Consider the following 17,931-nt stretch of genomic DNA (forward strand, 5'->3'; position numbering starts at 1 on the left):
ATCACAGGCACACGCTCAGAATCACACCAGTTCCTGACACTTCCAGGAACACTGAAAAGGCTCTGTAGTGCTGCTGCACTACACGTAGCAGTATTTGGGGGCTTGGGGAGTCTATGTTGGGTCAATGCAGGCTGCAGTCAAAATGAGATAAATTAGCAAGTACTAACCTGTGCATGAGAGGAGGGAGGTAATCTTGCTGCTGCCACAGGGTCCTAAACTAGCTTGTTTACAGTTTAGATTAAGTATATCTATACTATGAAATGCTGCAATCATTATTCTTTCTGCATTCTAGATCTGCTCCATTTCTTTTACGCCCACCCTTGCAGGCTTCCATTGCTCACTGACTTTGTGTGCAATAGAGATGAGAGATGGAGGTATTCTGGAAGCAAAGGACCGGGACAGAGTACGCCATTTCTAGAAGACCATAAGGGCCAGATGAACTTTCAGGCTAACCCGGTTGGAGACCTGTCTCCAAAAATAACCAGCACCATTGTGTTCCAGTACTCTTGCTTCTCCCAGGTCAAACCGCACGATTTAAACCCAGATGACAGACAGCTGAATGAAGATCAGAACAGCAGTACAGAATATTTCTAATCTGAAACCTGTGAAAGTGCAAAAAGTTTAATAGACCAAATGAAAAAAAAAATCAAGTTTTAGTCCACTAGCCTTTTTTCTAATCCAGTTAATACCGCTGTTTGCTTGTCCAGTACATTTTTTGCTTACAAAGAACAGGTATAGTGGTAAATATTTTCAAGTGTGGATTCTTAAAAATAGATCTTAAATCCATATGTTGGCATCTCAGTTTGCTGCTTGATTCCAGATGCACCAAGGACTGTGACTTCTAGCTGCACCTGATGGGTGAGCTGAGGTCCTTTAGAGCTGCTAAGGTCATTTAGAGTTGGATGTACAACTTTTGTCAAAAAACCCTCAACAATACTGTCATATATGAGAATCATAATATACTCAAGTTAAATCCCCTCCAGGTAGCACTGTCAGGCAAAGGTCTCTCCAGGTTTCTGTGTCAGGGAACTGTAATGCACTAAAGCTTAGATTTAACGAATTGCCCTGGCTTTACTACTGTACGTCTGCTTGGACTTAAAGACAATACTAATAACATATTCATAGCTGTGATTCACTGAAGGTCAGTTTAATTCTCTTAATAAATGAATTGCCTTTATTTAAACGCAGCAGGAAGGAATCATAATTATAATACCTTCAATAAGCAGACAGGCAACAAAATACCTCCTTTGCCCCTCTGTGGTCTCTCCAAATCAGTGAGAACAGAGAAATGAATCTGGTGATCTCATGCGTGTTGGCTATCTGGTGATCTCATGCGTGTTGGCTGGGATAATTAATTCTTAAGTTACTGCAATTTGTGCATTAAATGTTGTAAATCACACAGAATGACTACATTTTGACCGTTTGTTTTTTTTTTAATTACTGTATCTATAGCACTTCATTAGAAATAGAAATGTAGCAAAGCAAAAAAACCCTAAAGTAACTGGATGCAAATTCCTTCACTTACAATAAAATCACTTTAAAGAAGAATAAAAACCTGATTTTTTCCACATTTCTTTTGGCTCTTAAAACCATGGTCTGAAAACGAAGTGCATGTATGTTAACTAAGTGCCTGACATCTTTCTTGGACATTGTTTTTCAATACCTTTCAAAGCTCTTACATATCTGGGATCTTGATGAGGGCTTAAGCCAGTCAATTCATTGCAGGATCTAGCCTCCAAATTAGCGTCTCATAGAAGCTTTAAGCTAAGACAAAGCACGATACATGAAACTAGACCCAAAGGAGAACTTTTGACAGGCATCAGGAAATAACAGCAAGGATTTAAACAGAAAGATCAATTTACAGTCTTAGTTGGAGCATTTGCTACTAATGAAGTACAGTCTATCAGAACTGCTTTTGAAAACTTCTGTGATGGAAATTGGTATGCCCTACTTTTTATCAGTAAATATTCTTCAGTTAATCTTATACATAAAATGTAGCCTGCCGAGATTTTAGAATAAAGACCTTCCTCTAATCCCAGAGAAAGGCAACGGGAGTTCAGCTGAAAAGCTGTATTTGAACTGTTAGGAATAAAAATAACCAACTACATGGAGAGAAAATAAAACATGATCTGTATCAACTGATCAAATTAAGACCAGCATGTTGACTCTGTGTGTAGTTGGCCATAATTTGAATTTGAATCCCCACAGAACAACAATTTGATTTGTAGAACTTTTCTATTATTGAGATCAGAAAAGGAAGGCTTTTAAAATGATGTTGTTTTGTTATTATACCATATCAAAGATATATAATCTTCACTTACATCCACTGGGAATCTGCAGGAAATAGTGCATGATGAAACAGAAGATATTTAATGGGTTCATACACAACTAGAAATGACAATGAGAAAATTTCAAACATTTCACTTTGAAAATAAAAGTAATTCCATTTTAAAAGCACAGGTAGAGAGATTAAAGAGCAGATTACAGGATGACATTTAAGTCACTTTTCAGTTACTTCAATATATGAGCTCTTGAGTTTACTGACCTTTTATGGGTGGCAGCCTCAAGTTCAAAGATATCAAAATCCCAGTGTTCTTCATTTTCCATTGCCTGTGTTATCCGTGGGGGTATGTCATTGAGGGAGATCGGAGAGATCAAACTGCCAGCGACCTGATGAGTTTCTGTTGAGAAATATATTTGCAGATCACTATTAATAACCCTGAGATACACTTTTACTCAACGTACATGTTTTCTTTTCTGTAGTAATGCCTGGCCACTCTCATTTCTATAAAGCTCAGTAATGTTGCAGAGCAATACTTATAAATAACAACAAAACAAAATCAAACAATGCTTATAAAAAAGAACATCTGATCACATTTCCTCTGTTTCTTAAATTTCTTAACATGTTTTAATATCTCAGTAACCGCCAAAGTAAAACTTACGTTTTGCTGACAATATGTATTCATTCCCTGATAATCTTCGTAAACCATCCTGTTCAATAAAAGTTGAGAGTTAAATGCAGGGTACTGTACAAACAGTCTGTAAGATGATGACATCAAATAGTAGCACAATGACTTTAGAGAAGCCTGACTGCAACCTGTCACCGTCATCAAAGCTGCCTCTCCCTTATTTGTGTGTACTGTTAAGCTTTGCCTGGTTTACATATAGTTCATGATGGATGAGAAACTGCACGATATGGGACGCAATATACATTCAGATAGGTACAAACTCAAATTTCTCAGGTGCAGATGTAGGTCTGGAATTACACCACCTCTGTCTGGACAAGACAGGCACAGGTTCTGGATCTGTGCTGCAAACCAGACACGGTATGTCCATGTACTTCCCACCAACAAGCAAAGGTGGGTGGTGGGAGGGGATGGACGGAGACATGCTTCTGCTCTCCTGCCCCTGATATTGGCAGATCGGGTCACCTCAGCAGCACGAGAATCTCATGATTTGTTGCTGGGATTGCAGAGCAACAAATGACTCTGAGGCTTCCCTTCTATCAAGAAGAACGTATGCTTGTTTATTCTCCACCTCAGGGCCTCCTAGGCTTAATTCTGGCACGATGCCTAGATGTGCAAACTGAGATGACAGATTAAAACTAACAGAATGATATATTTAATATTTACTTTTCAGCTCATAATTCCAAATGCTGTGGCCGAAATCCTGCTTGCTCTTTTGATGCATACAGCTGTTAGTTACTGCACATTAACGTTTCACCCATGATGTAAAAAACAGTTATTAAAAAAAAAGATATCTTTCTGAATGCACCTTACTAACCACGTTATGCACCCAAAGTATAGCAGAAGTAAACGTGGGTGCTATATCTGAACATGCAACGTCTGCACTTCAAAGAATTGTTACATCTCATTTTTATTTTCACATTTGTAGGTAAATTAGTCTGGAATTGTGTGATTTAAAAGGAAAGGGAGTGCAACATAACTGGCTCAGAGACTCTTCCATAGCACTGTTATGACACAAATATTTAGGACACCAGATGCTGTGTATTGTTTAGCATCAAAGATTAGTTTTTTAAGAGTTGAAATAGCAGGTGTAATTGTATCTGGCAAATCCATCTTTGAACTCCAAATGCCCTTCCCATCATAAATTCTGCTTGAGAGTTCAAATCCAATAACCTGCTACTTGTTCCCCTACTCAGACATAACTTCTGAACATGAAATGGAATAATATGATTCTATTTTCAACAGACCCTTTGCTGGAAAAATGCTTCTCCCAGATAATTTTAGAACTCATAATATAACATACACCCCCATGCTCTGAAATGGATTTTCTCAGCTTTACTATTGCTCCATAAAATAGCCTGTAGTTTTATTTTTAGTAAGGACTTTGTGTTTTGCAATGTTGTTACCTACATGTTCCCGGACCATAGACTGAATACAGTCAGAATACAGATGTACGTAAGAATCAACAAAAATCAACAAAAACCTCCACAAAAAGGAGAAAACAGTTGAGTTTAGGGACTACCTGTATTCAGCAGGAGAAAAGATTAACTTTGAGAATCTGATGATTATATGTATTGATATTCTTCCTATATTTTTATAGTTAAATTAACAATATATTTTGTCTACTGAGCTAGTAAATTCAACCCTATATGAACTGTTCAGGTCTTCTGGAATTCTTGAAGTCTCTCATATGTTTCTCCTGATTAGATATTTGCTGTGGTATTCTAAAAGGCAAAAATATATGTAAACTGTTTAAACATTCTGATGGATACTGCAAAGGCACCTTGATAGTTACGGCATGAAATGATAATAGCCCAGAGACATCTCTGAGAAGCTCACATCTTCTGAGCCGTTTTGCATCCAACATGCTGCCTGTTTTTGTCCCGAGGTAGCCTTTTCAATGCAACCTACTGACTAACGGGAACACATATCCTTAAGGCACAGGTAACGTTCATCCAAGTTCATCTAGTTATGATTGGGTTCAATTCTTGCTTTGCTACGTGCCCTTTGTTCAACTTTGGGTACAACGCTTCTTTTTCCAGTGCCCCCGTTCCTCCTTTCATAACATAACAACATAATAGATGCTTCTTCAGTCTTTCTCTTGCCTTATTTATTTAAATTACGAGTTCTGTGGAGGCACGATTGTGCTTTAATATGTGAACATTCGTGTTTTGCAGCTCAAAGCACTCTGATCTTTATATGAGTCTCTACGGGTACAAATATAATCAAGAAATAGCAACAAAAATACATATTTTGCAGTCTCTTGAAAACACTGTCTATACACTGAAAAGTCCCAAAAACATGCCATGCTAATCCTAATTAAGAAATACAAGCATCTACCTATGTTAATTTCTTCCTCTCCCATCTATACCTTTCTAAAATGAGCCACATTGAAAAAAGAACTGTTTTTCCTTTCCATTTCTAGCAAAACTAATGCTTCAAAAGGACTGGTCAATTTTCTTCCCATTTTCAGAGCTACATTATTAATGGGGGGAGGAGGGGGCGCCGGGGGGAATACACCAAAAGAGGTGTGCAGTTTTTCCTGAAAATTTGGCATTGTAGAGGTAAAGCACATGCCAGATAAAGCACATGATAAAGACTGAGTAACTGGGAAAATCAGGCAGTGGAACGTTAATCAACAGCTGTTTGTGGCAGCATGTACTTACTGTCATTAACCCTCCAACGAGGTCACTTGTATGTGGATCCTCATCTTTTGTCCCCAGTTGTGGAGAGTACAATTCAGTGGTTCTTAAAATCTCCAAAACCCGGTCTAAAGCTTCTGCAACGGGCATGGGACTGCTTTCTTGTGCAGCATTGATGATGTTTATTACCTAGTTTAGGATTAGGAATTTGGAAGAGATTTAAGAAAGAACAGAGACACTCATCAATTATTATGGAAAACTCATAGCAAATAAACAAGATCTACATCTTTAATCCCCATAGGGGAGAATCAAAATGGAAAGGATGTTAATAAAACGCTGATGTTTGCTACTGACTCTGGGAACAAGACTGTGGCCTTAAAGACAGCAGGCTTATTAATGACTTTCCCGTTCAAGGCACAACCTCAAAATGTCTCTGAATGGATTTAATATAACCTTCTCCCATTTGCCTCTCTCAATTTATTAAAGAGCTGTTTTTTGCCAAATTCTTGAATGGTTTCAGAAGGCAATTTGCAATGTAAGTAAGAAGGAGGAACTCTAGTCCCCCCTTTACATAGGCAAAAGTCCTTAAAAAGGGTCATGCAATGGCTGACCACATGGAGGGGACTCTACTAAGCAGGCTTGGGAGAACTTTATTCAGAGCATTTGGCTTTTTGGAGCTCCACCAGCGGGCAGGTGGAATGGGGGAAGTTGTACCAGAGACCAGCGCTGCCTTGCTCCTCAGTCTGGATGCTGTACGGGATCCCTGTGCCCCAATATTCCAGTGGAGTTACAGCACAACTGACAACAGCCAGTGACAGTGCGCATTACCTTGGTGATGGGTGCTTCAATCGTCATGGAATGTATCCTGGCCATAGAAGAGTGCCGCCTTTGTGAGCTGCCTGTGTGGAAAACAAAGCAGAAGTTGTATCCTGATTTCAGCGACAAGGCATGACAGGAGGATCCAGCCAAGAAATCTTGCTTCATTTTCTGAACTGCTTACCCTGCTGTGCCCTTCAGAGGCAATCTATTGCAGAGGGCATACACATGCTTGTTATGCTGGGGACACACAGGTGCAAAGAGATGCTTGCTGAACCACTGATATCCCTGATTAGAGATAAGTAGCTGTAATAACCTGGCAAAATCATAGCTTTGGTTTTTTAGTTTAACTACGTAAAATATTCAATTAAAAACCCAGTTAAAAAGACTATACAGAATTACGTGTGTCTAAACTGGCAGGAACAGGTGGGTAACTATTGCACTTAGGTTATTACAGGATAGATCTACCTTTGCTGCCTGATGCAACATGACAAGTCATAGTGAGTCAGCTTCCAAGCTGAGGTAAATCAGTGAAGCTCCTCTGAAGTGAAGATAGCTATGCCAAATTAAAACAGCAGAGGTTCTGGCCAATTATTCATTGGAAATTGCAAAACAAATGTTTTATATCAGTTAGCAATTTTGGTTCTGTAGAGAAAAGGATAAGATGGGATTTCTTCTGGATAGTTATGTTGTGCTACCTATAAAATGCTGACACATCTCTGTTACTCTTTGTGCTGAGCAGCTCTTAAGAGCAAGAATCAATCCTATTTTTGCTGCACTGGAGTATGATTGTATTCTCACTGCCACAGACCTACTTCCGTGTTTCACTAGTGTATGCTGCCTAGACTATAATGATGTACGCTTTAACAAAATCACTTAAGTATGAGCAGAAGTTTTGAATATGTGACTCATCTATCAAGTTTGGGATGATCTAATGGAGCAAAATACAGCACAGTGAAAAGAAAACAAAATTAGTAAGAAAATTATCTTCATATTTTTATCAAGAGAAGAGGTAAGAAATGTAATAATTTGTTAGGTTTAGAGTTTGCCATTTGTACTTGAAAGTATCTGTGTTCAATCTCATGAGGTCTTCCATGCAGAACGGTAGACGATAGCCTTCCATTCTCCACTGGTTCAAAAACAAGCCTCAAAGTTCAAGAGAAGAAAATGGGGCTATTTGATAAATGTAAAGTTGTTCATTAATTGATGACTTGATACTTTATTTGTGTATGTGTATTTATACACATACATACTTATGTGTATTTGTATGTGCACATAAAAATCTGAATATATATAGAAATCAGGAAAATCTACTTATTTTACATACCATCACTCCCTCGTGATGTTGTGGATCTGACATCTAGCGATCCTTTCCTCCTGTCTTTGTGTCTGCAAGTCTGAATATCTGTGGAGAAAATGATATTGTATGACATTAAGCTGTGCCTAAAATGTACGTTAAAATAACTGAAACTCAGAGAAAGCCTGACAGCAGCTGAGTGACATTCACCACAAAGCTTCAGCAGATAAGAGCCAAGGAAAGTTCCTTTTTAAATTCTCACCCAATTACACTGTCATGACCCCAGCCATGCTCTCTGGCAGAACATGCCTGACTGTTTTTGCAGAAGGGATCTAACAGTGTGTTAAAAGTTCCTCTCTTGACACAGTGGCACAATTGTAGTTGTGAATATACAACTTCTGCCACAATCATGGGTTCACTCAAGGAGCAACTGCCACAAAGAACCGGTGGATTAAAGTAGAACACACGCTGGCAAACTGGGCATTGTGTCCTAGGTCCCTTACGGGCTCCAGCAGACACAACCTGTGCTGCCAAGGCTACAATTAACAAGTACCTGCAGCACGGATGCCAAGGATGTCTTCATTGAAGTGCTGACATGTGGGATGAGGGTGAACGGTAGTGTTGGTCATCCTCATTTCCACCCACATGCAAATGCCCCACAATACAGCTAAAAGCAATGCAAACATACAGGCTACTAGCTATAGACCAGCCACAGCAACACGACGACTAGACGGCATCCTTTTTATTTCTAATTTTGACTCAGGGATCCATTCCCTGCAATTGAAATGTGACACTGAATCCAGCAATACCACAATACCAACTTGGGGCCCTATTTCTGCCTTTTCAAGGGTGGGCTGCTTTGTGTCACTTCTATAACAAATGAGGCTGTTCAGATTGTCCTGTGCAACTGCGGTTTTCAGGCAGATCACTAACAAGGGGCTTTATTCTTTCCCCAGGTACAGAAGGAGAGATGTGTCATACCTGTCTGAGATTCAGCCTGGACACGTTCACATGTCTTCTCCGCCTACAAATCAGTATGAGAAATCCACTTAGTCAGAATTTTCCCATTATTTTGTAATATTTAGGGCTCAAACTAAAGCAAGCATAGCACTATTTTCACTTACCTTATTGTTGTCATTGCACAGTCTACTAATTGACACATAGTGTCTAATCTTTCTGTAGGCAAAAAACAGTGTGTTAATTCCCATCCAAACCTCAGCTCAAATTCAGTGCTGATACACAAAATGGGTAAGAGCAACAAATTAATACAGGACAAATCCTGTTCTGGCAGGAAGGCTCAACTAGGAACGGAAAAACCCCACAGTTCTGCACGTGATGGGGAATATAAAATAGAAGCATCTTTCGCAAAGACTGTCTCCTCCTCTTTTCTCTGCCCCAGCTGCTTCTGGGCTACTGTAGGATGTTTCAGGTATGATATAAATGCAAAACATGCAACACTGCCGTCCAACAATCAAAACTTTTTATAGGATTTAGGGACAGAGCAATCAAACTGAAAACTACACCCTTGACTACCAGGGAACTTTCTAAGCCAGCTTCAAATGGGCTTAGGTTATTCCACGAGTAGCAATGTATGTAGTACATATTGGTCTTACAGATTTGGCATCTTAAGCCAAAAATACGTTTTCACTCTATTGATGGAGACTAGAGAACGTGAAATACTTCCAAACATGAAATCAACCCAAACCACTTGTTTTTAGGAAGTAACTGCATGAAGAAGCTGCATTTGGCCTTTCCTTCACGAAGACACAACTTTCTAAATGATTGTCTCAGCCAAGTCTGGAAGATAATGTGCCATGCTTTTAATTAATGTTCATGTTGCCTTAGAGGGCTTTGAAACTACTACTGCATGCAATCTGATCCACTTTCTTTCCCAATGTAGTACAGAAGGACTCATCATAAAGGTACCAATAACTAACGTTTACCTGTGTGCTCCAAATGCTCTATTTGGGGACCAAGTGGGAGTTGCATAAAAATCAAGACATGCTTAAATTTTGACCAGGATCAAAGCACACAGTGACCTCGTCACAGAACAACTCATGGCAACAGCCGTGAGTAGGTGAGCACTGAGGGACATGGTAGCGGTGCACAGCGGAACAGGACGTAGGTCCTGGTGCTCCCAACACAACGCACAGAAAGAGAGGAGGAGGGTGCACTTCCACATCAGGGAGTATTAGAAGAGTAAGAGTCACAAGTGAGCACATTTGTATCTTTGACTCCTTTTTGGGCAGAATTGGGAGAATTTCACTTGCCCTGCATACAACATGTAACGTTGATTTTGCCCCAAGGAATTAAGTGCAGAGGTCTGAGGCTCCCTTCCTTGCTAAGTTTCCTTTATACTCAGTAACAGCATAATCCAATGTGTGCTGAAAGCAGCTGAACTCTAAACTGAGCCTTGATTCAGACCTAAATCATGGCTTTAGCTTTCATACTTACCCTCCCTGTCCAACGACAGGTAGTATCTTCACATTTTGTTGTATGTTATCTCCATTTTTCTTTTTCGCATAGTACATTCCTTGCCATTCCTGAAAAAGGAATTCAAGTGGAAGGAAGTTCAGATAAAACACGAAGAGAAGCTGTAGCTCCATACCTTTCTTTCACTGAAAGCCGTCTTACAATACAAAACCAGTCAGGACTGGTTAAACTGCACTTACCCTCAAATTTCTCCCCTGTAACTAGCCTGTAGGTCACTGTGTTGCTGCCAACGCACAAAGAACTTCCAGAAAGGCGGCCTGCGAGTGCCCTGACGGCAAAGAGCCGAACCTCAGGTGCGGTGGGAATCAGAACCACATATCTTCTTCCCTATCCTACCCCAATGGTGTTGGGGGCCGCAGGGGGGAGGCCTGGCAAAGACCCCCGCAAGAGCAAGAGCTCGGACCAGTCCCTGCCTGGAGCAAGAGTCCCCCAGAGGCTCCAGGAGCACCTGCAGGCTCTAAGAGTGGGAGACACCCCCCTGTTCTGCCCCAGGGCCACGCACCACACGGCTGGGACGGCGACGCTGACCTGCCTTTCTCCCTGACTGCGCTGACTCCTCCCAGGACAGGAGAGTCAGTGAGAAACCACTATGCCGACCTGTCCACCTTCACTTCTGGACTGCACCATCTCTCCCACCGAGTTGGGAAGTCCTATCGCTGGTTAACATTAAATATATCTGTGACTAAAAGCACTTTGATATCCTAGTACATTTGTTTTCCACAGTGTCAGTCCAGTCTCAAAAAGCGGCAGAGATTTATTCTGGCTTTTTTAAAGCAAAAGAGAGCCTAGTAGAATAGCTACTGGATTCTGCTTCCCATCTGCTACCTCCCCTCTAAAAGCACTCTGGTTTCAGGATCACATTTAAGACATTTAAGTAGACAATTTTTGAATCAGATTGCCAGTATCATTGTTTTTTGTTAAAATTCACAAAAGGGGAAAAAAAAAAGTGGAAAGGAATTTTTCATTTTGCAGTGAGAAGTCTTTTTTTTCCTCTGGAAATGAGATATTTCTTTCTAGTGTAGAGCCTCGTTCTCTCTTTCAATGAGACCCGGGAAACGTCCCTTCTCCCTTGTTTAAGACATGCTTTTCAACGAAATACTGTTAAAACAATCGATCTCTTTTGCTATTTAGAGATTTTAAAACCAGAAGACCCCACCGTGGTCTAACACCCTCCCTGCAGTGGAGCCCATGGCCGTGCCAAGAAGCTCTGTGCCGACGCGGCTGAATGCAACTCCCGTAGATGCCGGGGCATCGGCCCCGTTAATTGTTGCTCCCTCCCGATCCCCTCACCACGCTGCTACAAATACCACAGCAAAGACATACACCACAACACTGACGGACCTCCCCGGGTCTTCCCTTGCGCGCACTGCCTGGACTAGAGTTGCCCCCTCACAGGGCTATTGAGGAAAACTGAGGGAAAGCAAAATTTGGGAACCCTGGGTCTCCTTGTTTTGTTTCTGGCAGCAGCATAGAGTAACCTCCAACAGAGCCAGTCTTTTGTGACCTGGCAGCTGACAAGATTTACAATCTTGCCTACACACTTCCATCCCTAAAATACTTGTTGGTGGTCTTTTTTAATAGATGCACATTTTGAGCTGGGCATCTAATAAATACCAAGCAATTAATAAATAATTGATTCCATATTGCATATTCACTTCATACAAACTACCCATGCCAACTGCTGTCTTTCAGCTGAGTTCAACAGACTTCAGATGTGATCTTACAAACGTATGTGAAAATACCTTCCTGAGGCACACGATACATATTTATTTAGGTTAGACTGACAGATCTCGCAGTCAAGCAGGCCACAGCACAGGTACAGAGAGAACAGTTTTGCATTTATGTTGACGGAGCCAGCAAATAAAGACTCCAGCCCGCAGAGAGCTGCACGGTGACAGGCTGTGCGGAAAAAAAAGTATGAAAAGGCTTTTCCAAGGATCTGTTGGAGAAAAGAACTGTGCATAACAAATTGGGAAGTGAGCATAATATCTTCTCCTGTGAGCTGCATGAGGAATACAAATGAAGATAAAGCAAACATCACAAAATTCAATGCTCTCATAATTAAAAAGTATGCATATCAATAGTTTCCTGACAACCAGGATGAGGCAGAGATGAGTAATCGATCTCTAACCCAGGTAATAAACCCGGAATATGCACAAAGAGGTGAAGTCATAAGGTACAGATTGGATAATTCTCGCATTGAAAGCGCATTCTTTTCAAGACAGGTTATTCACTAATGTGTTCTTAGTCAACAGATTGATTTTTCAACTTGTGAATTTCTAAAAGCTGTGAAGCTGTGGCAGGAAATGTGCGAGGGAAAAGGTCAGCAGAATTCTGAGAAATAGGAGGTCCAAGCCAAACTCCTGCTGGTAGGTAAAGTTCTCCCAGGGATGTTACTTAAACATATTTTAAGCACACCATATGCTCCCTCACAGAGCCTCTGTCAGCAATCCAATGGAGAAGAGCTACTCCAGGAGCCGTGCTGTCAGTCAAGCTCATCGCTACGTCTCCATTACAGCCACACAAGTACCGGGACCAGTCACTTCTGCACGGCCTGGCGTGCTGGGATCGAATGCAGAGTAAAAACCATACACAGTAAAAAATAAAAGGGTTTCACCCTTTGCAGAGTGAATCAATGCTGAGCTTTCAAACTTCATTAAGGCAGCCATGGCATGCATCTACCCCCGGAGCACTCACACGGGCAGGGTAAGCAATCCCCCGATTCAGCGTTCCTTTTCGACTGGGGCTTCTTGCACTAGACAGCAAAGCTCGGCAAGCTACTTGTAGAAAACAGAGCAAACCGAAATAAACCCAAGATGTCATGAAAGCAATCTCACAGAAAGTAAGGCGGCGTTAGGAAGGAATCGCCACAGACCTTTATCACACAGCTCGATGGCTCTCCGCCCCCTCTGTAAAGATGGTTATCTTGCAAATAATTCCCAAGGAGTGAGAGGAATTGCATGTCTTGTCTGATTTATCAAGAGCTATCCATCTCGCTTCAGAAAAAGCGAAACTAAGATAAAGAGCTTTGTGTCAAACTGCAGAGATCAGAGGCAGCAAGAATTCTAGGCAGAATTGCACATTTCATCTTAATGGATGTAATTTGAATCATGAAACAGAAGAATGAAGAAAGTACTTCTTTTTTAACTCCTCCAGTATGGATGGGTGAAAATGCCTTTCAATAACACTGGCTTCTTGCAAATTACAGCCAGCTGTAGTAACAAAAAATGAACTTCCAGAGATATTTTTTTTGCTAAGAGAAACAACATCCTGACCCAAGAATCCCTGTGTACCATGCAATTAGCAATTTTTGTGTATAATGCCTATGAACTTTTGTTTGGATATACTGAACTCGCTCACAGCGCTATGTCTGTCAGCACAAGAAGGGAAATGCTGCAAGAGTTCATCTTCCTAAATTCCATTTAAAGACCAGAGGTAGATTTTATACAGCTTACGTTTTTCTAAAGATCAGAAAATCTTGCTTTCTATTGTTTTTGTTACATTACCACGTTTGTTCAAAATGGAAAAGACAAAGCTGTTGACAAGAGAATATCACAGTAGTTGACAGTTGGCTTTTCTTGTGTGCTAAAACCTACAGTAGCCAATGCATAGCCTACCGTAATGGGAAGCAGTCTTTTAAATTTAGGATATAAAGAAATCACAAGCCTGCAAACAACATACAGACCATATCAGAATGATCCAGACACACGTTAGGCACCTCTGAAAATTCTGACACAAATGATTTCAAACTAAAGCACCTTCAAAGGGCTGCAGCATTTCGAAGGTTGCTCTGCACAGTTAACAGCTACTCGCAAATACTTCCTGTAAGAATTTAATTTGCAATTCATTTTTCTATTAATATGTAAACGTAAGGCTACGTAGATTGCATACTATAAAATGTTCCAAAGGGAAATACAAAAAACATATAAACAGAACATATCCACCTAAACCAGCTTAAGCTATTCCAGACAGACAGGTTTAAATAAGTAGTATTTCATTAGCCCTCACAGTTGGAAGTCCTAGAGGCAGGAATAAAGTACAAGGAAAGAGATGGATTAGTGTTAGATTTCTATCATTCATAGGGTAAAATATATTTCCATTATTAAAGACAGCAAACTAAAATATTAAACATTTGATCACTTCATATCTTGAGAATTGATGATGTGGATTTAAAGCCTGACACGTCTAATGTATCTGAATTATATAACTTAAAGAATACTCCCTCATAACATCAGGTTTGTATTACACACATTTACTGAAATAATTTTGGTCAGGCAACGGAGGCGTGAAGCACCATAATCCAAGCTATTGTCTCTTGCTGGGATCTCTTCCAAAAGGCCAATACATGCAGAAACGAGTGACACACGCTTGTTGAAACGCACATGCAATCTGCACCCAGCTCGAGTGCAGCTTTTGGTGATGAACGCTCGTGTTAGTACCCTGATTTACAAGTATGACTCATCACAACCTTGCACCGGTGCTTTTGCATCACTGCCTAGGTACACGGAGTGCCCTGATTCATTCTAGCATCTCCCTGCTCCGTGTCAATAATGTGGTGCTTCCCTGCGGACAGTCAGGATGACCCAACTGGCTATCCTGACTCAGGTCTGAGCATGGGCCATGACGCAGCTACAAACACACCAATTCCCAAATCTCTGTTATCTCCATGCTCTTCTGCCTATAAGGAAATACATGTTCAACGACATCGCCTCATTGTCAAAATGCAGATGAAAGCTCCTAGATGGATCCTCACGCTACCGCCACAACAGTCCCAAAGGGACATGGTGGAGCTACCAGGTACACAGCAGTGTCTCTCTGTAATGACCCCCCTTGAAACCAGCTGCACTTCCTCATCCACTTTCTTGGTGCAACGCACATTTCTAATGAAAATCCATTAGACAGGTCCCGTGTCAGTAGGGAATAAAAGACATTGGCAGCTGGCAGCTGACACTGCCTGTTACTCTCAAGTGATATTGCAAATGTCTCTTCTGATATTTTTACATTCTGAACTTGCGAATCAGCTTCTGCATTGCATGCTGAAATACTTCAACGTGGTTCTTTTCTCATTTACATCACACTGGATAACACGTGCTTTCATCCTATTTCTCTTTGGTATTCCCACACTTTTTGCAACCTAGAGCATATCTTATAAAGAAGCATAGCAAGTCACTTATTTCATAAAAAGTGTACCCCTTCCAAGCAAGAAAAGAGAAAGAAGCCCTTAAACAAGGAGAGGAAGTAAAATATGCTCATTTTTGAGTAAGAAAGCTGCAAATTCTACATGTCTGTGAAGATTTAAGTTACATCATGTGTCATCCCTGGGCAACAATAACTTTTGAAGGTAGCACATGACAAGTGATACAATGCCATTACTCACCTTTCCTATCTTTATGCAGGAATTAATAGTATCTAGGAAATCAGCTTTTTTTTCATTTATAGGCACTTCTGTTAATTCCTTTCCTATTAGTTCACCTATTTGATAGCCCATCACTGTTTCAAAAGCAGGATTGACGTACTGTGAAATAAAAACAAACAAAAAGCATTCAACAGAATACTTAAAACACAACAGAATCCCTTTTTTTTTTCTATTTGCTAAACCACGGGACCTCTTTCCCAGGCTGAAACAGATCTCTGTATGTACTGCTCCTGAGAGAGGTGCCAACACTTTTTCCTCTGTGAAGCAAAACAGGAATGTCCATGCTGGAAGAGCTGTGTAGAGTGTGTGCACATGAGCAAAGAGAGGCAAATTATGGAAACAGCTGAATATTACATATCCACAGAGTTTAGACAGACAACATCAATTCCTGAAAAATGAGCTATGTCAGCTCTCAAACCTATAAACCTCAAACCCACCTCAGTGTTCCTAAAATTCACAAATTAGATGGCGGGATACCATAGGAATATTTACCTGATCTACTGACAAATTCATCATACTGTGTGTAAGGGCCAACCATGGCTAGTCCCCTGCCCAGGCAAATCCCAGCCAAGCAGCCTGGAAGAAGTGGAATCTAATAAAGCAACTTTCTCTCTGAACTGAATGTTGCGCTTCGCTGTGATTCTGTGGCCCTTGCCCAGCAAAACTGAAGACTGGTGCCCGTAGCCCACAGCCCACACCTTCACGACCCTCTCTCTAACTGAGTTACAGACACAGGTCCCATGATAACAGCACCTGAATGGCTCACAAGTTGCAATCTCTCAATAGGAGAGAAATGAAAAGGGTGCCACTGGATACCTTCTGCTCTTAAAGGTTCCCCCACCCTGTGAGAAAGCCCTTCCTGCTGCAGCTCCAGGACTCTTCCCCATCTCATTCGTCTCATACTCTGGGGCTCTCTGCAGAGGGACAAAATTTGGTCTGAAAAACCGTATTTAAAACAACTTCAGGATGGCTTCTGTTGTTTTGGTAAAAGGGATGAAGAAGGCACATCCTTCAATGAAATTGCCATTGTCAAGATTTGGGTCAAGAGGGTACAATTTATATGCATGTTATAACTCCCAGGGGCTTAGACTCAAGCTCTTTACCAATAATAAAATCATTCCTCGTAGCCTTCATAGCTGGGGATGGAACTCACTCCCTTTTTCAGGACTGCAAACGTAAGCACAATTTCTTTTCCCTTTTTTAAAGAAATTTTTAAAAGGGGATTACATTCAAAAACAGTTGGCCCAAGAATCCCCATGCATCAAACAGTATCAGATTTACACGGGGGAGAAAAAAAAAAGTATACTGCCTTTATTTAAATAGAACATTGATCAGATTTGTTTTTCAAGAGCATCAAATTAACATAGAATGTTTTTGGAAGAGAACGCATACTAGCCAGTGGCTGTATTCATTCACGATATAAAGGAATCATTACAAAAAAATAAAATCAAGAGAGTAAATCCTATTAATTTAGAAACAAGAATCTCCTTTAAAACTGACCTGACTTATGCAAATTCTACTCTACAGCTAAGCTACTCCCACTTTTTAGAACGATTAAGTTAGGTTAGATTCTTGTACTATAAGCAAGAGTAAATGTAATTGTGGATGAAATAAAATAGTCAGTCCACAGAGTAATTTTCTGTACTTACAAAAATAACTGGAACAAACCTGTATTACATGGTCTTCACTTGTGATCTCAATGGCTTCTTGACTTTTCTCTAATGCTGTAAATAATGAATTACACGCCCTGGAGACAAAAAAAAAAAACAACCAAAAAAAAGGCATCTCATTAAATTTAATCCATATAATTGTTATTGTATATAACGATAAGGTGTTGCAACTCCATACTGAATAAAACTGCACTTTAATGATTAAAATATTTTCTTTAGTTAACTGACATTCTATAACTAACTGCACTACAGTAAAATAAATACTCCTTTAAGGATGTGGGTGAATTAGCATTGTTTTCTTGGTGATGTTTTTGGTAAAATTACCTTAGTTTGAATTGTGCTCGCACTTCTCCGAATTCCAGCTGAATCAACTCATTGTAACAGGCCATTATATTAGAATTTTCCACATATCTCTGCAAATTAAAGGTTAGAAATATTGCATTAGTACACATTTACGTATTCAAGAGTACAAAGTTCTGTTTTCTTTTGCTTGATAAAGAACAAAAAAGGAGTAGATATGACAAAAATGAACATGTAACACAAGCAACATGAGAAGATTATTTTTTGGGACTAGCAAAATTCTTCAGGTAGCTGCATTTTGAAAAGGTGACAGATCCTCATGGCAATGAGG

General features: G+C 40.3%; 1 protein-coding gene across 5 annotated transcripts in view; it reads right to left on the reverse strand.

Moving 5' to 3' along the window:
- Nucleotides 1–17,931, reverse strand: part of PDE8A (phosphodiesterase 8A) — a 157,557-nt gene that overhangs the window by 13,380 nt on the left and 126,246 nt on the right. For all 5 annotated transcript variants that reach the window (XM_074600918.1, XM_074600915.1, XM_074600919.1 and 2 more), the window contains exons 6-16: nt 17,625–17,713; nt 17,299–17,377; nt 15,592–15,729; nt 10,176–10,264; nt 8,846–8,897; nt 8,703–8,745; nt 7,752–7,829; nt 6,437–6,507; nt 5,633–5,797; nt 2,943–2,991; nt 2,546–2,681 (exon numbers count right to left, since the gene is read on the reverse strand). In XM_074600918.1, coding sequence (XP_074457019.1) covers nt 2,546–2,681; nt 2,943–2,991; nt 5,633–5,797; nt 6,437–6,507; nt 7,752–7,829; nt 8,703–8,745; nt 8,846–8,897; nt 10,176–10,264; nt 15,592–15,729; nt 17,299–17,377; nt 17,625–17,713 — 989 coding nt within the window. The remainder of the gene's footprint in view (nt 1–2,545; nt 2,682–2,942; nt 2,992–5,632; nt 5,798–6,436; nt 6,508–7,751; nt 7,830–8,702; nt 8,746–8,845; nt 8,898–10,175; nt 10,265–15,591; nt 15,730–17,298; nt 17,378–17,624; nt 17,714–17,931) is intronic.

The sequence above is a fragment of the Larus michahellis genome, chromosome 9 (genome assembly GCF_964199755.1).
Source record: "Larus michahellis chromosome 9, bLarMic1.1, whole genome shotgun sequence".
In the NCBI taxonomy this organism is placed as follows: domain Eukaryota; kingdom Metazoa; phylum Chordata; class Aves; order Charadriiformes; family Laridae; genus Larus; species Larus michahellis.